Raw genomic sequence first — 24,932 nt, forward strand, 5'->3', positions numbered from 1 at the left:
AGGTGATGATTGGAAGTTTGTTTACTTGCCTCATCGTACTTGTTGATAACGGACGCCTTGACTGGATCGCACTGATGGTAAAGAGTGAAGAGGACCAGGCCGCAGAATACAGCCAACGTCATTGTGATCGCCACGCCCAGCATGTTGATGTACAGCGCCCTGCGAGCGCGAGCCTGCGTTTTGAAAGGTGCATAGGAGCGCGTGCGTCCCTGGCTGTAAGTGCATGATCGAGAGATTGTACTGTCGCCAACTTCGCCGAATGAGTGATCCTTGATTGATTGATATGTGGGGTTTAACGTCCCAAAACCACTATATGATTATGAGAGACGCCGTAGAGGAGGGCTCCGGAAATTTAGACCACCTGGGGTTCTTTAACGTGCACCCAAATCTGAGCACACGGGCCTACAACATTTCCGCCTCCATCGGAAATGCAGCCGCCGCCGCCGGGATTCGAACCCGCGACCTGCGGGTCAGCAGCCGAGTACCTTAGCCACTAGACCACCGCGGCGGGGCGAATGAGTGATCCTTCATTCACATTGTGGGCACTAACCTATGTCCTCGGTATCGATCTGCCACAGCTCCGGAACAACGCGCACAACTTACGTTGTGCATTAGTGCCCCTTACTCAAAGTCTTACGCGCAGAACGAAGGAATAAACTTTATTAAAAGTTCATTGGGGTGAGCTGGGGGAGAGGAGGATTAACCCCTGTCCCATTCCACCCTCCGTCGACGATGATGTTCTAAATTTTTAAGCATTAAATGTTTTATATAAATCGTCGTATTGCATAAGTATAAAAATTGTGGCTATGCAACATTTGAATAAAAATGAACTGATCAGTCAGTAGTTTTGTTGACATGACCAGAGCTTGAAAGAAAAACGTTGGGGCTTTCGCCTTCATCGAAATGCGGCCGCGGTCGCAGGGAACCAAACTTGCTCCCTCGTTATGCTTAGTGGGAAACTGTGTGGGCATGGCAACAGTCAAGGATTAAAAAGAAAAAGCCAGGCTACATGGAACTGGAGCTTCGCTAACGTGGCATATATATATAATCACTGAAGTGAATACACTCACTCTCAGTGGAGGTAACTATCATCTTAAAGACACACAGTCCATGCTATCCACATCTTCGATTTTATCTGCGTGGTCACCCACGTACAATGCATGGAGACGGGATAACGAAAGTGTTCGTGACATTGTTTTCTGGCATGCGCAGTCGCTTTCTGGTTGACTCACGTGCGTGCCTTGCGAATGGAGCCGAGGGCGCAGAATCGCTGAATCATGCTCTGGTTGGTGCAGAAGGCCATGCTCCAGACGACAGAGCAGCCGATGACCACACTCCAGAAGGTGAAGGTCTTCTGCATGTCGAAGCTCATGCTTGGCAGTGAAAAAGAGTTCGTGGAGAAATGTGATTAATGTACATCGACCGAGCGCGCTAGACATTTCAAAATACGGTAACATTGAAAAAGTGCACATGTACTCGTTATACTTGAAAACTTGACAATGGGCTAGTTGGTTGAACATGAGCAACTTTTCTTGGACCAAGAACTGTGCGCAGAGAAGAAAAGCACGTGTCAGACAAGCCAGCGCCCACTACAACGTGTTTTATATACGGTGAATCGGTGAAGAACTTGATAGGACAACTAAATGCACGCGTGTGTGTAAGTGCTCCGTCGATAGTGCTCAGTCGAAAGGAAATAGATCGATGGGCACAGCTTGCACCGGCACCTATCTTTGCGCATGCGTGTATCATGTTCATCACCGTATTAATCAGTTTACAGTTTCTGCTTATGTGTTTTGTAAGTTTCTTGCATCAGTGTGTAGAGTTATTTTGTATTTTTTAAAATAGTTTTTATAGTGCGAGATCCAAGAACCACCTCACATAGCACGCGCATTCCTCGTCTTTCTCTTCCTTTCCTCCACCCTATGTCCACTGTTTTTAACACATGCCTTGGGTTCAGTGTATTTTGCCTGCGCGTCAACAACAACAACAACAACAACAACAACAACAACAACAACAAAAAAAAAACGTCCGTACCACATAAACTGCGCGACATCGGACGGTGAAAATCGGGAAGCTAAAACACCAAGGGCAGACACGTCAGGCGCATGCGACAAGCCTGGAAAGACGAAGTATACGGCGAAACTATAAGAACGCGACAAAAATGGCGCGAATGCCATGTCGGAATGTCTGATTGGGTGATTCATGGCATTTCAAACACAAGCGCATAAGTATATTCATAAATAAATGGGAAAATGCACTCGTACATCTCTTGTGTACCTGCGCAGTGACGAGCTCGTATTTCAATCAAGTACCGTGGTGCTCGAAAAAAAAAAGTTAGATGAGCATACGTGAATTCAGACAACATATCTGGACAGATTTCAGATTAAGTTGCATGTGTGATCTGCTATGGTTTAAAATTACGTGGCACCTCTCACTGTGATAAACATTTTGCATTTATCGCAGTATTTATTCTTACAGAACTTGCAAGAGATAACGTAGTATTGATACTTTTTATTCATTACGCCCATTATTCACATTAATTACGAAATAGATATGTGGGGTTTAACGTCCCACAACCACCACATGATTTAGTGGAAGACTCCGGAAATTTCGACCACCCGGGGTTCTTTAACGTGCACCCAAATCAGACCACATGGGCCTACAGCATATTAATTACGAAATAGTTTTAATGTCGCATTAGTATAGTTGTCGTGACTGTTCTCACACCAGTCCGAAATAATTTGCTATGTATTTTTCTGTATTCACGATGTCCTATTGAAACTTCCCACCTGTCTGGGCCTAAAAGTAATAAATAAATAAATAAAATAAATAAATAAATAAATAAATAAATAAATAAATAAATAAATAAATAAATAAATAAATAAACATCGCTAGTCATCCACCTTCTCAGAGTAAAGCTGCTCAAAAATACTTTTGTATATAACCGCTACTTTTGCTCCTCCGAAGCGGCGATCGACAGAAGGACCACATAGGAGTGAAATGCTTGACGGGGCTTGTTGGCAGCGCTTTATCCGTCGTATTAACACAAAACCTTTTCGACGTGGAACGCGACGAAGGTGACACACACACGCTTGTGAGTGTCGCCCTTGTGCTGCTGTCGCGGGCAACGCTGTTAGCGCTAAGGAGAGCTATACACAGTCAACCAAGCACTCTCGGAAAAGTGTGCTAACTTGCAGCAAATTTCAATGTCTGGAAAAATGGGCTTAACCAGTGCACTGTTTTAAACAGACGAAGAGCGCTGGAGACCTTGAATGTGACTGCCGCGCACGTGAAAACAACACACGACACTCTGACAAAGACGGTTTGTTAACAGTAACCGACACAGGTATAGCGTCGTGGCCCGTTTGTCGTCATCGCACGTGCTGCGGCCGCGTTCTAACTATAGCCTTCGTCTTACACTATCGGACTTTAAAGTTTGTCTGCGTCACTTTTCCATAAAGAAGCTTTGATATTCAGACGCTTGAGAGGTTTGTTGTGCCGATCATTTGCCACCTTTGCGAATCTCCTATTGTGTAGCAGCGTGCAATTCTATACTATTCCTATTGTTCTTTTTATTGATTGTCGTGACGTAGATCTAAAATACAATAGCACGCCCACACGGCGCTGTTAGGACACGTTTGTTGTTGACAAATATAACGGACCTCACTCTCTTTATTTTCTTGCTTTTTTTTACAGCGAAAGCTGCTATGAGATCACAACTCAGGTCCGACGTAGTTGTCCACCGCCGCCGCCGCCGGTGTCCATTACCACATCGCGAGAAATTAGAAAAAAAAAAAGGCCTAGCACCAATGACACAGTGGGGCTCGAACTCGGGTCCGCTATTCTACCCAGTATTCTACCACTGAGCCACACCGGTGCTTGTGGCTTGTTGTCAAACTTGCCTTGGGCAGGCTTGATGTCGGGAAAGCAATCGCGTTAATACGATTTATAAAGCGTTTTAAAACAGCGAAAGAATTCAACCAGTCGTCGCACAATGCGAATAGCGTAACCAGTAGGTCGTCCGATGCCCCAACCCTTTACGAAAGCTTGTTCTTGATCACCTATTAACTGTGGAGCACGCCCACTTCCGGCATAATTACTAATCGTCGTCAGCCACTGCACGAACAATTCGCACGAAATCACTTGCAAGTGTTTAGCGGGTACCGCTAAATCACAGAATGATACTACAGAATGACGAAAAATAGCATAGGGAATGCCAGACTACTACACAAAATTTTTAATATTAATGCCGTAGTGGGTATCAAGCAAGTGTGCTTGCAGCAGTTATCCAATGAGTGTTTAGAAAAGGCTCTGAAAGACCGCTCTTCTGATTTGATTGATTTGTGGTGTTTAACGTCCCAAATTCACCATACGATTATGAGAGACGCTGTAGTGGAGGGCTCCGGAAATTTCGACCACCTGGTGTTCTTTAACGTGCACCCAAATCTGAGCACACGGGCCTACAACATTTCCGCCTCCATCGGAAATGCAGCCGCCGCAGCCGGGATTCGAACCCGCGACCTGCGGGTCAGCAGCCGAGTACCTTAGCCACTAGACCACCACGGCGGGGCGAAAGGCCGCTCGTCTAGGTTTCGCTGTGACTGTGCTGCGCCTTCCGTGCAGGCCTGGCGTTTTTTTTTCTTTGCCTTGTCAAAGTTTAACTACAATGACGTCACGTTCACATCTAACGAAAAAAATGATCTAAATCAAGAAAATATCACCCACGCCAACACAGTTCCTGACATTATCGACGGTAAAAGGTCGTCGCCTGGGCACGCGCGCAAAGAATTCAAACGCGCATATTCGGGTGCTGGAAAGCATGTGACCCGGCAAACGATTCCGTTTTCATATCACGTATACCATGGGTAGAAACAGTATAGTACCTCGTGTTTTACGCGCCAAAACTCCTGCATGATTATGAGGCATGCCGTATGGAGGGCTCCAGAAATTTCGACCATCTGGCGTTCTTTTACGTGCACCGACACCGCAAACTAACAGTACATGGGCCTCCAGCATTTAGATTCCATCTAAATACGACCACCGTGGCCGGGATCAAAACCGTATTTGTTGAAATCAAATCTACTACGTTGATGATTACGAATAAAGTACTCATACATCCTGATAAAATTATTTTTGCATGCCTAAGCAACATTGAGACTGAGCTGTTACGTACGCTTCAGTGTACATCCCAAGGAATTTTAATCAGCGCATGGACTTGAAAATGCTTTGAAATCTTAACTAAATCAAAGTTGACCATACAAACACTTGTTGTTCCAGCTGCCTCCGCCACGGCGCGTAAAAAAGTCACAGCTTTGCCGTAACTGCGAAGCAATGAACACGATGGCAACAAATTGGAAGGTTACGCGCTGAATTGCAAGCAGATATAAACGTGCCCCACGTTTCTCACGCAAAAATGACGCATGAAACGTACTGACAGGTAGAGATGAACGCGAATAAACTGCACAGTTGTTAACTCGCTGTGTTTGAAAAGCGCGCCCCTTTTGGAAACTGAGACTGTGAAACGATTGCAGTGACCTTTGTGCGCCAGGTAACTACAACAGAATCATTCCGGTGAAAGCTCAAGGCCAGTCAAGGCGTACGATTGTCCCCACCGCGTGATAAGCAAGCGCACGTGTGAGCATCCACCCTTTTCCCTTCTCCGTGGGGCAAAGTATGCGTGGCAGATAAGAGCGCGCGTCGCCGCGTAGTGACGATTTGGCGACGTGCGCTCGTTGCGCCATCTTGCTGGTAATGCTGAAAACATAGTTCCCTCCGAGATGCCCATTACCAGCGGTAAGTGGTGGATATAAATAGCCTGCCGTACGAACGGTGAAGGAGGTGCTCCTTTGTGGTTCAGTGGCTAACGCCTCGCACTCACAATTCAGAGGTTTGACGTTCGATTCCGAACGTCGGAGTCTTTTTATGGTCTATTTTTCGTTCTTGAGTTTTCACACACACACATATATATATATATATATATATATATATATATATATATATATATATATATATATATATATATATATATATATATATATATATATACATACACACACACACACACACACATATATATATATATATATATATACACACACACACACACACACACATATATATATATATATATATATATATATATATATATATATATATATATATATATATATATATATATATATATATATATATGGCGAGTGACGGCAACGACGGCGGCAAAATTCAATCGAGAGTGCCCATATAGTTACCACCACAATGAAAAGGTCTCCACGTGATCCGCGTTTTTGAAACGAGCCCTAAGTTGAAAGAAGGTATGTTGATTCTTTTAAATATTTAGGGGTCTGCCGCATTCGTTAACTATCTTGGATGATTCCAATTTAAACAGTTGCTCTGATGCATCGCGTACACTTTTCTGCTTACCGTGTAATGCAAGCTGAGAACAGCATATCCCGAAATAACGAAACTACGGTCACGTACAACTGCAGCGGCATTTCATACCTCAAAGGCTTATGAACAAAAGCCTGCACAAATGAGTGTGCGCTCTTAACTGACGTCATAAGCCGCTACCTGGGTGACCCCAACATCACCTATAGTAGATAAGCTAGACTTATGTAGTTGTAAAGGCAATCAGTTGCCGCGCTTCGGTCGTGTGGGCGGGGCCTCTCCTGCTCTTGGAAGCTGTGTTCAATCAGCGATCATCACTTCAACGTGGAAACCCTCCCATTCTGTTTATCTTATTACAGTGGTAAGTGGTGCTATTGCTGCTTTAATCAAGCACCGCGGAATCCGAGCTCTGAAACCTTCGTTTATCACCAGAGTGACAGTGAGAAGTCGCGGGTGCGCCCCTGGTACATCCGACGAAGAATTTGTTGTCTTAGACGCGTCGCTCACTCTTATTGCCATACAACGTTGAAATAAAAAAAAATTGACGAAAACCCCGATGCATCATTCACTTACTCAAAAAACTCCAGTAGTCCATGCTTGTCCACGACTTCAAGAACTGGCGCAGGTCCACCAGTCATAATTAAGCCCTGTAAGAAAAGCTTATCTAACTTTCATGTTCTGTTTGCAATGTAACAGTGGCTACGAGTCCATCTAATGTATGACACTAAACAGCGTTTGATCACCTAACATATGTGGCTGTTTTGTGAATGGAGCCACGTGGCTCCATCCAAGCATGGTGCGATCGTAAGGGAGACGGAACGCCTAGAAGTCCGCGTAAGCCAGACACGCATCAATGGTCAATACCCCATCAAGTAGCGTTGTATTCTTGATGCACTATAAAAGCCAATCGGTAGACCTAGTGCAACAACCTGAACTCATACGCAGGTAATACGAGAGGTGCTGTATACATTCGGCACCCTGAATAATTTCGAATATGTTTGTTGGGTCTACTTAGTCTGTCTTTATTGTATGAAAGTACATATTAACGTACACATCCGCAAAACTCCTAACTGAGAACAATGACTGCTAGGAAAACGGTGGCGTTTTTTTTTTTATCATTTCGTTCACCGACTTTAATGAACTGCACATGACACATGCGTTAGTGTATTCAATGAAAACGTCCTAACCTGAATCAAGACAATAAGCAATCCAGAAACCATCAGCACCATTTGTATTACGTCGGTCCAGACGACGGCTTTGATTCCTCCCTGTGAAACAGGAACGATGTTGTCATTATTCTTCCTAGCTGCATTTAAAATCGCAGCATAAGTCAATGAGTGAACATTCATCAATAAACGACTGTTCTTTTTTTTTTATTGTAACCCATAGGAAGGACGTTCTTTAACTGGCTCGAAATCATATATGGCGTAGCCGATAAACGCGCTCGAGGATTCTAAGCATGCCTACCCCTCCTCCTCCACGGCAAAAGTGGGGAAGGGTAGCCCAATTGGCTGCGAGGGGGGGGGGGAGATTGTGCCAATTCTACCCAATACTTTTGCTCAGCTTGACCCAACGTTGGTTTGACCCGTGCGACTTTAAAGGGCATGCAGGGTTATGGCGTCGCATGTTGTGCTGTTTCATATGCTTGCTTCATATTTTTACTCACTGAAAGCCCGGGATCAAACGCAGACCACTGTAACAAGCATCATCAGCCTGACTACGCCCACTACAAAGCAAAAGGCCTCTTCCATGATTCGCCAATCAACACGGTTTTGTGCTTTCTGCGGCCATGTTATTAGCTGCGAACTTTTTAATTTAGTCATGACATCGGTCCACCTAACTTTCCGTCTCTTTCGTGCGTATGGTTTCTCCGGGAATCTAATCATTTACCCTTAATGAGCAGCGGTTATTCTGTTTATGCGCTACATGCCCGGCCCATGTCCATTTCCTCTTCTTGATTTCAACTATGATATCCATAACCCCGGTTTGTTCCCTGATCCATCCTGCTCCCTTCTTTTCTCTTAAGGTTACACCCGTCATTTTTCTTTCCATCGCTCGCTGTGTCGTCCTAAATTTAGGCTGAACCCTCTTGTTATCCTCCGAGTTTCTGCTCCGTATGCAAGTACCTGGAAGATGCAGCTGTTGTAGACTTTCTCCTTGAGGATTAGTGGCGGATTACCATTCATGATTTGAGAATGCTTGCAGAATGTGATCCACCTCATCCTTATTCTAGTTATTTTCTCACTCCAACGTTTTGGCTCCGCGGTTACTACCTGCCCTAAATAGACATTTTGATATTGTTGGCGGCACGTGCGCGAACTTGGATGTAGACGAGCGTGCGATTTTTTTTTGTGTTGACTTTGTTTCTAGTAAACCTAGTCCAATTGGCTGACGCCGATTTTTCTACTCTCTACAATGTAGCCTTGGAGTTATTTTCAGAGAGTTAACATTTCACCGGTTCGCGCAATTCATTCTAAGAGATCGTTCCTAAGCGTGACAGCATAAAATGTGAAGAGAGCGAGAAAAATTGGGCTGTTACTCACAATCGCCGTGTAAAAGGCGCAGACTCCACCGTTAAGCAAGATGGAGGCCTCCACTGGAAGGCCTGTCACTGCACGGAGTAGATTGATAATCAGAAGCGCAGTTTTATGAGCGCGTACAATATCTCCTTTTTTTCCGAGTATCAGCGAGTAAGGGGAACACACCTGAGACACCATGCACAGTATAGTCCTAATTGAATTTAACTATTCTAAAACACGAAGAGATCGATTAATTAACAAGTTCGTCACCAAGCACTCGACACTGTGCGAAATCACTTTATGAAAGTACTATACATGAGAGTATTGTACCAAAGCCACATACAATGAAAATAAACCGCGGAATTCCTTTCGAACACTATATATATGCATTGACCGTAAAAGTATGGGTGCGGGCAATTTTCCAACTCACCAAGCAGCTTTGCATCTTCATTTCTGCGTTCATGCTAACAAAATCTCAGTATGTGCGATGTTTAGCATAAGGATGTCGCGTTTTGCGCATAAACACTATACATGGAGATTCTCCTGGTGTGTATGTAACAACAACAGCAACAACAACACAGCAACAACAACACAGCAACAACAACACAACAACATTTTTCAACTCTCAATTCCCCAACAGACTTGAATTATAACAGACTTGAAAAGTGATTATGTCACTGAGTTGCCGTCGAATCCGGAAAACTGAGCAAGGTGAAATAAATAAATAAATAAATAAATAAATAAATAAATAAATAAATAGAAACGAGGTTTATTGGCGTATTGTTCTTCTTCCTCCTTACAAAATAAATAAATGTTTCCATGCTTCCGTACTAGAACGTTAGATGTGTTAACGACAGCCTTATTGCGCACTTAACGAGTTTAACTTGAGGCTAACGTGTTGGGACCTTCATTTCATAAAATGCCAACGCCACTCACCAGATCCAAGCGCAAGCGACGGAGCGTACAGCACTGCTCCAATGTAGAAACACTGAAATGTACAAAAATGAAATAATGCTGGAACGTGAACGGACGGGCACTTAAATATCAGGCTGCAGGGAACTATACCATTTGTACAGTAGTCATCAACGACGCAAGCTTCCGGATGAGCACAGATTTGAACCTTTTTTCCAGGTACTGCACGATAAAGAGCAAGTTAAATTATACGTCAGTACCATAACCGAGTTCTATAGTGCCGTAAATAATGACGAATATTAGTTTCATTCATCAATGAAAGTCAAACATAGTATGTAGAATGCTGGCATATGTTTTAACAATTGACCCTTTCAAGAGCAGCAAAGGCCTTGGTGTTCATTAGATTAAGTTCTCGTTCTAGGATATCAATATGAAATTTAATTCAATGAATTGTACTTGCCAGGCACTTTTTTCTGGCTACATTAGCTGAGTAGTAAAGCACTTGCAAGTAACTGCTACTATACACATGCAGCATGCGGAATACTAAGATAAACAGCAGCTTAAATATATTTCCTTGGTACGATTATAGTGAAACATGTTTTTGGAAGTATCTATGAACAAGATTATGTATGATACATAAATATCATCGTCACGCAGCGCCGTTGTGGTCTCGCTTACGAAACTTAAAACGCCTCTTTTTCTCGTTGCGATGCAGGCGTGCCTCCACCGAACAAGACATCATATGTGTTACACGCATGCTACAAGAGCTGTGTTGTGTAGGGATTGAAGCTGTGTTTTCTTTTTCTGTGGATTTTCGGAATTTGTTGCGTACGCAATTATAATAGAACTGCACGAGACCGGCTTGCAGTATAATGACGGGGGTATTTCGATCGCAGGTCGTACGTGGCGCGTATGTGCGTCCGTCACTACACATCACTTCATCAGCGGCAACCAGCGCTACTGATCTACGTAAGCCAGCACTCACTTGAACTTCAAGTCACGACGCTGTACGATATACCACCTCTATGTATCCGAACAACTGCATGTTGTCCGCCGATTCATTGGCGGGTCAGGAATCTGCTTGCCTCAGGTGAACACAATCCGTTTGTTTTTTGAACAAATACATTTTCTTTATTATAATCACGATGATGTATAAACGAAGAAGGTATCCAACGAAACGTGGAGGACCACAGGAAGCGTTGAAGGAGACAAGACATTGGCTAGTTTTTAACTATTTAATCACCGAGGTGAAGCCTAACTAATTAAAACTGCATGATACAAAACTGACGTGCAATTTATGGTTAGTTCGGTCGATTGTGATGTGATCATGTGATCGCGTGAGTGTATATTTGAGCCTCGCTTTGGCGAGTAAGAAGCTTGTAGTAGCCGCTTTCTTGTCTTATTCATAGCTTTCTGTGTTCGTATGTATCCGGATGTACCTTTCCTTGGTACAGTGCATTAACTATCCCCACAATGAGTTAAATTAGATCGTGTACTAAATAAACTTGATTTTTTTTTCTTAAACTGCAACGCTTGGTGCACACCTGATTGACACTGATCATGTCGATCTCGTAGAACACCGGCAGAAAGACGTGGACGGCCAATATGATGCCCACGATGATGCCGATGAAGTTGACCACGTACTGCGAGCCGTGTATGAAGCTCTCCGAAGGTACGCCCAGTATAGCGACCGCCGATAGAAAGCTCGCCATCATCGACATTGTCACAGGAAACACCTGCAAAAACAATCGGCGCAAGCAGCATGCGCTTTAGAGGGTGCCCGGTAGCGAAAACAGGCGCTGTTTCAATACTGGACCGTAATGAGGGCACGGCCTCTTGTTCGAGTACGGGCACCTGTGTCACCGGTGGCACGCAGTAGAAAAGACGAGAAAGTGACCCAGCAATCTGGTTTTCTTTCGTCGAGACTGAAATACCGGGTCACGCTAATGATTTCCTCGCGACTGATCACCGCGACTTTAAGTCGCGACTGATCACCGCGACTTAAAGTGTGTGGTCTACTCGTATAAGACAGGAAACGGCTGATCTAGTGGTGAAAAAAAAAAAAAAAAAACGTTGAGCTCTCTCTGATACACTGGGAACGACAAGAATGAATGGGTTGGTAAGGCAGTTTGGATATCCGCACTTAAATATACAAAGCCGTTGTTTACCAGTGCACTTTAATGTTGATTGATATGTGGGGTTTAACGTCCCAAAACCACTATATGATTATGAGAGACGCCGTAGTGGAGGGCTCCGGAAATTTAGACCACCTGGGGTTCTTTAACGTGCACCCAAATCTGAGCACACGGGCCTACAACATTTCCGCCTCCATCGGAAATGCAGCCGCCGCAGCCGGGATTCGAACCCGCGCCCTGCGGGTCGGCAGCCGAGTACCTTAGCCACTAGACCACCGCGGCGGGGCGAGTGCACTTTAATGTTGAAGGTGTACTTTAATGTTGAATGTAATCTCTCTTTCTCTCTCCACACACACACACACACACACACACGCACACGCACACGCACACGCACACACACACACACACACACACACACACACACACACACACACACACACACACACAGTTGTTGCTTTAGTACAAGACAACAACTGGCGTGAGCGCGTCTCCGGGTAAATTCGTAAAACTTGGCTACTTTGTCGTGCAGCAGCTGCTGTCGCCAAGTTTTTCGCCTGCTTAAATGCTGCGACCTGGCCTTTGCCCAATGGAGCGTTCGTTACCAACCGCTACGTGGAACGCTGCAGCGTGTACTCAACGCCTGGTAGTGAACGCGCCGGTGCTTGTCGAATAACTGCGAGGTACTGAATTATACACCAAAGGGAAATTCTTAATCGGCGTGGAAATACAAATAATTATGTGAGAAGTATCTCGCCTATCATCGCCGTCATATTCTTATTACCGAAAGGAAAAATGAATGGTTTGCGTTTGGGCTATAGTTTGCACGGTGATCTTGCATGTCGAGTGATTGCAGCAAAGTACAAATGCGCGGATGAAGAAAACTCATCGCCGTCTTCGTGTTTCTTTCCTTTGTTCATGCTTTTGAGTTTAGCTAAAACCACTCGTCATGCGTGAAAACGAAGCTCTAAAAAAAAAAAGTTTTCTTTTAGTCTCCTGTACTTTGCCCGCATTGGCTATTCTTCAAATATTTCTATATTGCTGTCGCTCCCTTATAGAAAGCAAGGCGATTAACTTTTGCTGCTAGAAAAAAAATCATGTAGGCTTCGGAAGACGCCATCAATACCTTTGACGTCGTGGCTCGCACGTGCGGGAACCTCAGAGTAATGCTGTCTCAAGTATTTTTTTTTTTGCGCATCCTCTCGATCGTTTACATGTACCGCCTTCTTGCGACAATAGTGGGGCCTCTCGTATTTGTGACAGGATAACTTACTAATAACTGAAATTTCCTTTTTTGTATGTAGTACACACACGTGTACACATACAAACACACGCCCACCCATAAAATCCCGCCAATGGCTAAAGTCTTCGTAACATAGAATAATTATTCGTGTTCCACTATAGGGTCGCACACTTGACTTTCGCCTGTTAAGATTCACCTTAGGTCTCAGTAGTTTCGAAAACAATAAAATTCAGGGAGATTCACTGGTTGCTGTGCACTTGATACTGTTTTGTTCTGTCGCAACAAGGTTTCTCTACTAGCGAGCCCATTCGCAACTATATAAGCATCGTTTTGTTGTGCGCCGAATCTAGAAAAAGCAATAAAAAGAGCATGACATATGCCAAGAGCAGACTGCCTCAGCCACACGTCATTTCTAGGAGCGTTAACCTTCGAGGCGGCGATGTTTTTATAGTGTACTAAAATCAAAGACACGGCAAGGCCAACAGACTGACCCTCGTCTTGTTTTGGTTGCCCATCTTGCTGTTAATGGTCTTTTGAAGTGTCGCATGTTGGTGTTTAAGAGCGCGAAACAGACAAGATACGAGAGACAGATTACACAGACGGGCGCTCACTTCGAAGTGAAACTTATTCACGGCAACTGGCCAGGATTTATCTTACACCGAACATAGAAACGCATGCGTGAAACCACAATTTAAAAACTGGAAGACAGCTATCGCTTTAGAATTAAAAAAAAAAAAAACGTAACGCAGAGCCCCCATCGACTGCCTCCTGCGCATGAGGTTCACAAAGCAGATAAGAAACAACTGAGGGCAAAACGACACCGGCCATGCCAATCCTGCGAATGGCTGCCGCTGATCTTGATCTGTTCTCAGCGCTAAAGACTTATCTGTAGGTAAACCACTTCACTGGTCAGTAGGTTAGTTGACGGCTGGTCTAAGCACGTGGAAGCATTTTTGTGGATAAGGAAGGCTTCCATAATTTCTCTTGTTAACCTGTTTCAGGGCCGGAAAAAAATAACTGTAGTTTTGCTGGGCTCTAGAATGCGACCACAATTTTGGGGTGCGAGTATAGGCGGCGCCTTCGCGTAATCTGTCTCTCGTATCGTGTGTGTTTCGCGCTCTTAATTATACCGACATGAATCGATACAAACTGGCCCAAATATATGTGCTTCTAAATTAACGCGTTATGGTTTATAAAGAAAGCGGAGCATGGAGGTCAGCCTTGTTTCTTAGCGACTCAGTGACGCTGGCTAAGTCAAGTGCCGAATTTGTCGATAGGGATATTTGAAAGTTGTAGGCCAGACACACATGCGCGAACACACATATGCGCGCACCTACTGACCGAGATTATTGTGAATATGGTCTTTCAGGGCACAAGGGTCAAATTTGGCCTATAGGAGCGCCAGGTTAGTCGTTATGCGTGTTCTACAGCTACGGCACACACGAAGTTTAACAATGCAAGGTACTTGCTGTACATTTCCTCTGAAAGGAGAATTAGCATCATCAACGACATTTAATTCATTATTTTTCGGGAAGGCTACGCGCCTATAGCGTCTAAGAATGAAAGTGACGTCGTGAACAGTACGGGAGGGAACAGCGAATTCACGCTTACTCAACAATTACTTGTAACATGCCGATATTAAACTGACATACTGCCAAGAGACACCTTTCCACTTCAGCATCGAGTGTTAAGAACACTTTCGCGCGTGGGAACTGCGTTTAGCCGCTGTGACGCTTGAAAGGCAATTTCGACGTTTTTCTATCGCGTTGATCATGATTACACATGAGGGCCTTCAACGTTCACAGTGCAACGCATTGGCAAAACACGAGTTGCGGAAAGGAGCAATCATTGATTGATATGTGGGGTTTAACGTCCCAAAACCACCATATGATTATGAGAGACGCCGTAGTGGAGGGCTCCGGAAATTTTGACCACCTGGGGTTCTTGGAAAGGAGCAATCAGTTTTCGCTCCGGGCACCACGAGTGGGCGTCTGTGAGCTCCGAAAACTAAACGACTAACCTGATACTGGGGAACGAACTGATAATTGTACACACTTCAAGATTAATTACAACGTTCATTGGGGGAAAAATTTAAATGATCTGCGAAGCAGCGGGCGCTAACGCTCACACTGGCGGCGGTGTTGACGCTCATTGCGGCGTGTGATGGACGGGCGTTTCCTACTGGAACATGCCAATCTCTGCTAATGGGGAATGAGAGAGAGAGAGAGACTTCAATTTGACACAGACACCTCATTCTGTTCTCATTCCTATCCTGTTCTGAGTACTTTTTATTTAGTTTTCTTTTACTTCGCGTGACAGTGGTGACGGACAGTGGTGACGGACAGTGGTGACGGACAGTGGTGACGGACATCGGCGGCGCGAGAACCCGCCTTTGTTTTGATATAGCAGCTTTCGCCGTTAAAATGTCGTCTACAAACAAGTATACTTCATATAAGTTTAAAAAATGCGCAAAGCAAAAAAAAAAAAGAAAATAGGTGGGAAATGTGTAACCAAGACGCTGACAACGACGACTTTTCAAACGTACGCTCAAGCATTCTCGAAATCGCCGATAATAAACACTACAAAAATAAATACTATGCTAAACAATGTAATACGTCAATTAAAACGGTCTCGTATTTTACGCTGAACGAGAGAGAACGAGGAACCGATTTAAATCACATACAAATAATAAAAAAATAAACAAGATACGTTTCCCACATCAGGAAACAAGTTAGTTTTGCATGCATGCTTATGTCACGAAATCCTCGCTTACCTGTAACTGCCTGTTGCCCACGAGGAACTCCCTGTTGTTGGTGCTGCGGCGGTCTTTCCAGGCAAAGTAGACTCCAATGAAGGACGAAAGACCCAACACGGCCACCAGCACGCCGTAGTCGGCCGGGTGAAAGTAGCGCACAACCATGACGACGACGACGACGACGATGCAACTGCTATCCGAAAACCTCTGGATACGCTGTCCGCAGCCTCTTCCACAGCTGGCGTTATTGAAGCTTCTGCGAATAACGTGAGCCGGCGATCGCACGGCCTCTGATCTGCGTGTATTTCTCTCCCTCTCTCTTGCACTCTCACAAGTGCATTTGCGGAAGCTACGCAGTGCCAAGCAAAGCGCCCCCGCAGAAAGCGGTGGATAGTAATGCGCTGGGTGCGTCGATACAGCGCCTGAACGGCTTACTGCCGGCACTTCGCTTTTCACCGTTATTCGCCCCACGCGTACGCCCCGGTCACCGCGCGAAAATTCAAGTGGTGCCGTGCGCGACAAGCCACTTTATGGGCGAAGAAGAGACGGGAACGTGCGGCAGAGGATACCGCTTGCGCAAGGACGCGCGGAGATGGAGAGTGTCGTTTTCTGAAAGCCATAGCGAGAGTGAGAAGCGGCAGGAAAAAAAAAATATTTACCGCGACAGACAACCGCTAAACACCAGAGGCAGGCGCTGTCCGCGCTATGGTTCGCTGCATCTCTTGACAGCTGCGAAATGTTGCAAAGCATAATGGGAAAACGACGAGAAAGAGAACCCTCGGCTTTTCGGAAAGCGGAAGAGAACTCGTGTAGACTCTGAAAGGTACTCAGCCGGCTTCCATGCTCCGAGGAATGGGGGAAAACAAGGCGGTTGTCTTAGGGTCGGGACAATGTTAGGCAGTTGGATGCGAAGAAATGAAGACAACGGCATAACCGCTGTATCTTCCCTGATTGATATGTGGGGTTTAACGTCCCAAAACCACTATATGATTTGAGAGACGCCGTAGTGGAAGGCTCCGGAAATTTCGACCACCCGGGGTTCTTTAACGTGCACCCAAATCTGAGCACACGGGCCTACAACATTTCTGCCTCCATCGGAAATGCAGCCGGGATTCGAACCCGCGCCTTGCGGGTCAGCAGCCGAGTACCTTAGCCACTAGACCACCGCGGCGGGGCTGCTGTATCTTCCCTTTTCTTTGTACTTTGGGCTTTCGCGCTGTTAGTGAGACATGCTTCTTTAGCGGCTCATGCAATTGCTTGGTCCGAACCATATAGCTGCATGCCATGAGTTACTTGCAACTTCGTCTTGAGATTTGACGTCATGAAGATGACTCGCTCACCCGTGCTAGTTCGCCGACCGAGGATCTAGCTACGAGCGCTGCAGATTCAGCTGTCCTTTTGTGAAGCGTCACAAGGAAGAAAAAAAAAACAGCTCACCGAACTATTTGTTTGCTAATGAAGCACGCTTTGTCATGTGCGAAAAAGCTTACATCGAAAAACCAAAGGTACAAACGAATGCTCCTCAAAAAATTTGGATATGATGATCTTCGAGAAATGTTAAAAAATAATAAATAAGAGCGATATTGACTACGTCTAAGCGTAGCTCACATACGGAAATGTTGCGTTGTCTGGACTGACTCGGAGCAGCAGTAATGCACTGAAAACATTTACGATCCTACTTGTGATGGTGCGCGCGATTTACAAACCTACGGGTCTCAACAGGAGCGATCGAGCATGCTGACACAAGATTAGGCTAAATGTCGCCCATACTAAACACTCGACTGCGTAAAGTGCAACGATTGAAATCTGTACTGCGTCATTTGTTCGACTTACGGAAGGACGTGGCACGTTGACTCCGCTCTCGCCGGCTCTCGAGAATAGAGAGAAATGAACATTTATCAAAAGTAGTCGTCTCGCGAGCTATAAAGGACGTTATCGGCCCGAGGACAAATGCCGCCTGTGATTCTCACTCTAAGAGAACACGTTCGAACATCAGTGTTGTGGTGGGGCTTATGTGTTGATATATCAAGCAGTCTTTATCGCTTCGTTTTTCATCGCACTTGTGTGAGACATGTGATTAGGAAATATCTTGTCGTAATATTTAGATTCCCTATCTTCCTTTCTCTATCGTGTGGATCATCGAAAGAATCTCCCTATAGAGTATTGTTTCTGTGACAATCTTGACATTGTCCTAGAATATCTTGTCGTATACCTGTACAAGGTGTCCTCATTCCAACTGTAGTAGCGGTTTCGCCTTCAGGACTGTTGTACCAGTGCCCTATCAGTGAGCATGCACTGGGACAGTCCCGACTCTCCGATAACAGAATGTGGTACAATTTAACATTTCTTGGCGAGAGAGACAAAACAGGCGCACGCAACCGCTGCTAAAGATAGAAGAGAAGGCACTACACTAACAAGTCGTACCTAAGATTTACGCACATGAAGCTGCCCATTCGTCTATTTGTAAAAGTAATGGCCTTAGATGGCTCATAAAACGAGAGAATTGACCGGCGTCACAGGTGATTCAAAGAAGGTGTTCACGTGATCGCTTCACAGATCGCCATAATTTGTGGCGTCATGATGACATCGTTTAGTCAAAGTTAAGCTGATTATGGAGGCAGTGCTCGCAGAAAGCTTGCAATGCCCCCAATCGTGGAGTGCACACAACTTTCTTAGCTGAGCAGAATTAACACAGCAATAATAATAATAATAATAATAATAATAATAATAATAATAATAATAATAATAATAATAATAATAATAATAATAATAATAATAATAATAATAATAATAATAATAATAAATGTTGGGGTTTGATGCCCCAAAACCACGATTACGAGAGACGCCGTAGGGGAGGTCTCCGAAAATTTCGACCACCTGGGGTACCTTAGCGTGCACCAAAATCCAAGTACACGAGTCTCAAACATTTTCGCCTCCATCGAAAATGTTGCCGCTGCGCAGAATCAATACATCGAGTGAGATGCAAAAGGAGATTGCTTGCGCCTTTGAGTCGTCCTATAAAGGCAAATGCGCGGAGGACCCTGCAGAGTTTTGCTTCGTTACATTTCTGACCACATTTCCTTTTAACTTACATGTATTGGGCCAAAATGTCTCGTCATTACTCTAGTGCTTCGCGTTTTTTCAGCGCTCAACAAGTTTCGATGACGAATGCATACAAGCACACTTCGCTGGAATCACCGCGGTTGTTAACAACAGATAATTGCTAGGGTGTTATGGGCCAAACCGTGATATGGTTAGAAGGCACGCCGCAGTTGCGGATTCCTTAACAGTTTCGGCCAGTTGGGAACCTTTTCACATCTGCTTAAATCTATGATAGCGGTTGTACTTTGCATATCGCCTCCATCGAAATGATGCGGCCGGCAGTCGAACTCGCGCTCTCGAAAATCACTGTTGTTCATGGCGCAGGATATTGATGAGAGGTGCATGTATATATACAGATGCTGACGGGAATTTCGAGCGTTAAATAAAAAAAAAGAAAAAACATTTACGAGAACGAGAGGACAGGATGGGCGCAGGTTACCACCCGTCCGGTCTTCTCATTCTTTTGAATGTGTGTTTTCTGCGTTCGAAATTCCTGTCAACTGTGCACCATCGCACCGAACTTCAAGTTTTTAAACCGTGCATCATAGATGTATACACGCCGCACGCATGAGTTAACTTAGAGCCGCGACAATGCGACATCCATCATACCTACAGGAATTGGCGATTAAAGGAACACGCGCAGCTAACTTGGCAGTTATGGATGGGAGTAATTAAATTACTTTTTTGCTGGAGTAAGCAATTTAATGAATTAGCTCTGTGGACTTAATTTAGTAACGCGATGAATTGTTTTAAGTGATGGATAGGGCCGAGTCGGTGAGCAGTCGTTTTGAGTATAGCACAGCATGCAGTGTGAAGCGTACACACAACGAAGAGAAAAAGAAAGCGCTCCTCCTGAACTGTTTCTCTATTTTGTACACATTTAAAATTCCGCCCTGTCGTTGGCAAGTTTACTTCAAGCGAGTAATTTCAGGAAATTGACTCTATAGTTTCACTTGACATGGATATAGCATGTCCACTTCCAATCTGGAATAAAATTCCCAACGCGCGACCCAGTGCCTATAGTATATGGGGTGGCCAGTGAATGGTTGTGCAGCTTTTCGTGTGCAGTTTTTCACGCTGCGTGCGTCGACCTTGCGAGGCGAGAGAGGGGAGTGACAGTTTTGCGGGTGTCTTCCGGGGCCGGCACGATACGCGAGCATGCGCAGTGGGAATGTGGACGGTACGACATCGTGCGACTGAAAAAATGCTCCGCATTTAAAACTGACCTCAGCTTAGCGGCCTACATTGACTGGATCATCTTGTCGGTATAGTGCGAAAGCACTTCAACTTATACCTATCGAGAATTCGCGGATGTCAGGCAAGAACGCGATGCATGCTTTTATCTGGACTCACTGTAGGCCTGTCAGCGTGGGACTAGATATGAACGATTCGGCACTGGCGCTGCAAGATATGAACGGCAACGAATGTTATATTCCGATAATGTTGAAGTTCCTGGGGAAGATTGAATCGTGGAGGGATGAAAAATCCCCGGAACACAGTCGCTGGAGCAAACAGTTCGACAAGCAGACTTCTCTTCTTGAAGACGCCACTTGACGGATGCAACCTTCAACAAAACAAGTCCACTTGTCGAAAAATCGGCTACACGGCTGCACCAGTAGTGTAGCCAAGGGTTTGCACACGGGGCCCGTGCCCTTTTGGCCCCTCACCCACCTCTGTTTTTTTTCCATGGCATAGAGAGTATGACATGGCACTCGACCGCATCTGCCCATGGCGTCCCCTCCCCCCACTTCAGATCGAAGTGGTGGCCCCGGCTGCCACAAAAAAAAAAAAAAAAAAAAACCTGCCTACAGCCCTGAGCTTCACCCGTGTTCTAATCATTTGACAAATCACAGTGTAGTACATTAGTAATCTGTGGACGTGCCATGGCCAACACAAAAGGTGACCTTGGAACCCGGAATGACCTTCGCCAAATTGCACAAGTTGTAACTATAGTTGGCCTCGACTCAGAATTGGCTTGGTCCATGCCCGAAATTACGTTAGGGCATCCTCGACACTGCCTGTGCTCACTCCCAACATGAATTTGGCTCACCACAATAACTGACTTGTTAAACACCGGCCTATAGCATGGCATAACACTTCGAATGTGCCAGCGCGCAATACTATACGTTGCATGCTTGGAGCTCGGAGCCAAACCGCCTGAATTACTATTTTTATAGAGTGGCACTGTTTCGAAGGCTCTGCTTCGGAGTGGTGAGTGCCAAATTTCACACGAAGCTGACACAGCAACTCGGTTCACGTCTACAGTTATGAATTACCAGAAATGACGACCGCGTCATCGATGTTGGCGCATATTAACTAAGCGAAAGGAAGTGGCTAGTAGACACCAACATATAAAAAAAACTGGCAAGCAAACTCCTCGTTTACTTACTACTGTGTCCAGACCACGAAGAGCGGTTTACTTATTTCTTGTTTTCCACGGAACTCGACCAGTGGCAGCGAAAGTCGATTCGAAGCGCAATCTATTCACTCCTGCAGTCGATATCGCCAGCACTGTTTTCTTCCCATGCGTGGGCTCGGCTCACGTAGCGCATATGTTCACATTTCGAGCTTCAGCTCAGGACGGAAGCATCAAGGGATGAAGTATGCGCTTAAGTAAACGGAAACCGTGCATTTATTTGCTCTTCTTGTTTCGCGGCATCAGCGCGCGGCTGTTGCTATAATCACAGGCGTCAAACACTTCCGTGGACGCGTACAGCGAAAACAAAGAGACAGTCATTGAAAAGGATGCACTTTGTTTGCTATTGTTTCTCGACATGGGCTGCTGCTGTCTCAGACGTCGATTATTTGACACACGTGCTACGCAAAAAAAAAAAAAAATGCAGACGGCTCTTATCGTTTCGACACACCCCCGCAATGTCTTTCTTTTTTTTTTTTTCGCAAAGACGACGTGTTGGTAATCAAACCAATAAAAAAGAAAGGCTCGTTTAAAGACGCACATTTTGATCGCATACATAGTGTTAAAAGAAATGACACCTAGTGATCTGAAGGAAATGCGTGCCGGACAAGGGTGCCATGCCTTGTGCAGTTCATCCACCGTGACCCGGCCGTGAGCATGATACACTTCGTAAAATACTGTATCGCCACTTAGCGTAACCAACCGATTCGCATAATATTGAAGCGTATAAGCTCGTATTCATCATAGTTTTGGTTTACAGAATAACTTTGCTGATCTGCAGCGCATGGGCTAAGACTGCGCACTTTCGACAATTTCGCGGTTGACGCCATAAGTGGAAAAAATTACCTTGTCAAGCTTGGTCGTTCTTGACGTGCTAAAAAACGGTTTTGCGCCTAAGGCATTGTTTCTAACGAGGTGTTTGGTTTGTTGGGTTTGCCTAAGCACTTGGAAGTTACTTTAAATTAGTTTTTTTTTCCTACATAAACCTAAATGTACTGGAATATCACGCTCGAATATTCACGAGATCAGTGTACATGAGTCTTAAGGGTTACGGTTACACACGCGGCACTATTTCCTGAAAGTAGTGGCCGTGACGCCAATGAAACGAGTAGTTCGCGTTTGAAGCACGTACTGTGGCGAAAACCCAATACGACAGCCACTGCATGAGCCGCCCATTCTAGCAGTGTCCACAGAGGTACCGCCGCATTTCGAGAAGCAATTTTACGCTATGGTACCGTGGTATACCTTGGCGAAGCAGCAAGCTTGAGCGATCAAAAGGTTAATTCATTGCACCCTTTACTAAATAAACTAGCCATGGCGCACATAAATTGTCAGCATGCACTAATCTCACCTGAACCTTTTAGTGCCACGCATATATCAGCCTCTCTTTCCTATTTAAGACAACTTTTGTAAGTAGCGGGGTGTAGTTGTCGACTGGAACGTATAACCAACAGAAAATAATACGCGTGAAAACACCCACGCAATTTGACGGCCGTGTCTGCCGGCGTCTTCACGTAGCGCCGTTTCGTCAAACACACGTTGAATTGCCAACACGAGATCAGCACCCTCGCCGTATACGCAGGCTTCGTTTTTTTTGTCCTCGCCATTTCTCGCGGCTTAATTTACAACAGGAGCCCCTACCAGCGAGACTTCTCCCATATATTGTCCATTCCTATACAGTGGGCCATCGTTTCGTCCCGTTCTCTCCTTCACTCCAATACGCCACTCCATTCAACTGCGACCACGAAAACAGAGCCAGCTCACCCTTTTGGAGTTGACGCCGGTCGGCTGTCAGGTGATGTCGTGCCGTTGCAGTAGTAGCCCGCCCGTCAGTCAGTCGGGGCTGACACTGTTTCCTCTCGTGCGCACTGTACGGCTGTTACTACACGACTGCGCCTGGAAACGAGATCCCGCGAAAAACCTGGTGACACATGATCCGATATGGTTTAGAGACAAGTGTTGCCGCGCTTTAGCCGAATCTCGATTACCGGCCGGCGTTCGTAAACGCCTGCTCGGCTACGGCTGATATTCTGTGGCTCTCGCATGTTTATTGGTCACGGTCGACATTTGTCTTTTGTAAAGGGTCACGACGACAGCTTGAAGGAATCAGGACGAGCAAACTGCATATTATATTGTGTTATCTTAGCCTGTTTCAGTGTGCAATACTTGTTCTGTATTGCTGCTAGTTGTTTATTCTGTTTAACTTGATTTTCTTTTTTGTTTATTTTTCCGCTCCAGAACTTATAGAAATAGAGTAGCCGAGGGAATACAAACCCGAACACAGCAAGTCAGTTAACACAGAAGAGACGCCCCAATTTTTTAACATAATGTATGTTACATGTGATAGTCGTTGTGGGTTCACCAATAAGCTGGCGAAATATTTGGTCGCGCACTTAATTTATAATTGAACATGCTTATGAACACGCAAGTACCGTGAGAGTCGGGCAACACTGGAACACTCGCGAGCCGTGACGTAACAAGCAGCTTGCTGCGCGAGCGTCTGCATTGAAACGAACGATATCGTTCCGCGGAGAGCTGCTCATGAACTCGAGACTATTTAGCTTTGTTCAGCTTGGCACTGATATGGAGCGATTTTCAGCCGCTGAAACTTTTGGTAGAAGCCGACGGCTCCGCTCCACGCAGCACGTGACGTCACACCCGCCAGGCACAGTGGCGGTTGCCGGTGATGAGCGGGGTTTCTAAGCCGGGGACTTCCGGGGCTTGATCTCCGCTTAAATACTCTTCTACGTCTATTTTTCGTATGTGTACAGGCATAGTAAACCCGTCACGTACATTTTTCGCCGAAAAACGCAAACCGTGATCGTATCATAGCCCGTTTCAGGGCGTCTCCACCGTCCACATTGATATAGCCAAATATGGCCTATATATAAGCGCCCTCATCGTGCTTTCCACGCTTAATGCGGAGCGTGGTAAGCTGTCCTATGGACAGCTTACCACGCTCACCATGTATGCTTACCACGCTTCTTGCCGCATGCAGATGAAGTTGTAATGAAATTGACCGGCGGCCGCGGATCGCGGCAATGCGATTCAACTTCAGATCAGCAAGTGGGCGTCCCGTGCATGACGTCATACGCGTTTCTAGCAGCTCGCACTGCAGCTTAATACGATCCGGACTATTTGACATTGCCTAAAGTTGGCGGATTGCGGTGGTGAGTGTATTGCTTCATGGTTATTTAACACGATATAATAGAAGTAGCTCGTGTGAAGCGACGAAATTAGCGCCTTTGGTTCCGTCGCGTTTGTAGTTGGGTTATGAGAGCATATACACTATTGCTTGCCATTTGTATGAGGCAGAGCTGTTGTGCTAGGTTTCTGTGCACAGGATAGTGCAGACGTTTTCCAACCATTCAACTAATTTTTTCCCGCGATGTTTTAATGCATATCCTCAACGGCAGAGTGGGCGGAAGAAGCCAACGTTTGGCGCAGCTGAATTCTGAAGACAGGCGAT

General features: G+C 45.4%; 1 protein-coding gene across 2 annotated transcripts in view; it reads right to left on the bottom strand.

Annotated features, from left to right (window-relative positions):
- Positions 1-23,481, bottom strand: part of LOC119171717 (sodium-coupled monocarboxylate transporter 2) — a 39,710-nt gene extending 16,229 nt beyond the window's left edge. The window contains exons 1-10 of one of the 2 annotated variants that reach the window (XM_075892290.1): positions 23,228-23,481; positions 15,964-16,201; positions 11,360-11,551; positions 9,969-10,037; positions 9,840-9,891; positions 8,928-8,995; positions 7,572-7,652; positions 6,958-7,031; positions 1,233-1,373; positions 30-159 (exon numbers count right to left, since the gene is read on the bottom strand). In XM_075892290.1, coding sequence (XP_075748405.1) covers positions 30-159; positions 1,233-1,373; positions 6,958-7,031; positions 7,572-7,652; positions 8,928-8,995; positions 9,840-9,891; positions 9,969-10,037; positions 11,360-11,551; positions 15,964-16,110 — 954 coding nt within the window. In that variant the 5' untranslated portion in view covers positions 16,111-16,201; positions 23,228-23,481. Of the gene's footprint in view, positions 1-29; positions 160-1,232; positions 1,374-6,957; positions 7,032-7,571; positions 7,653-8,927; positions 8,996-9,839; positions 9,892-9,968; positions 10,038-11,359; positions 11,552-15,963; positions 16,202-21,436; positions 21,643-23,227 lie in introns of those variants that run through there. The other variant, XM_037422531.2, reaches the window with a different exon arrangement.
- Positions 23,482-24,932: the final 1,451 nt, after the last annotated feature.

This window comes from Rhipicephalus microplus, chromosome 4 (genome assembly GCF_043290135.1).
Source record: "Rhipicephalus microplus isolate Deutch F79 chromosome 4, USDA_Rmic, whole genome shotgun sequence".
Classification (NCBI taxonomy): domain Eukaryota; kingdom Metazoa; phylum Arthropoda; class Arachnida; order Ixodida; family Ixodidae; genus Rhipicephalus; species Rhipicephalus microplus.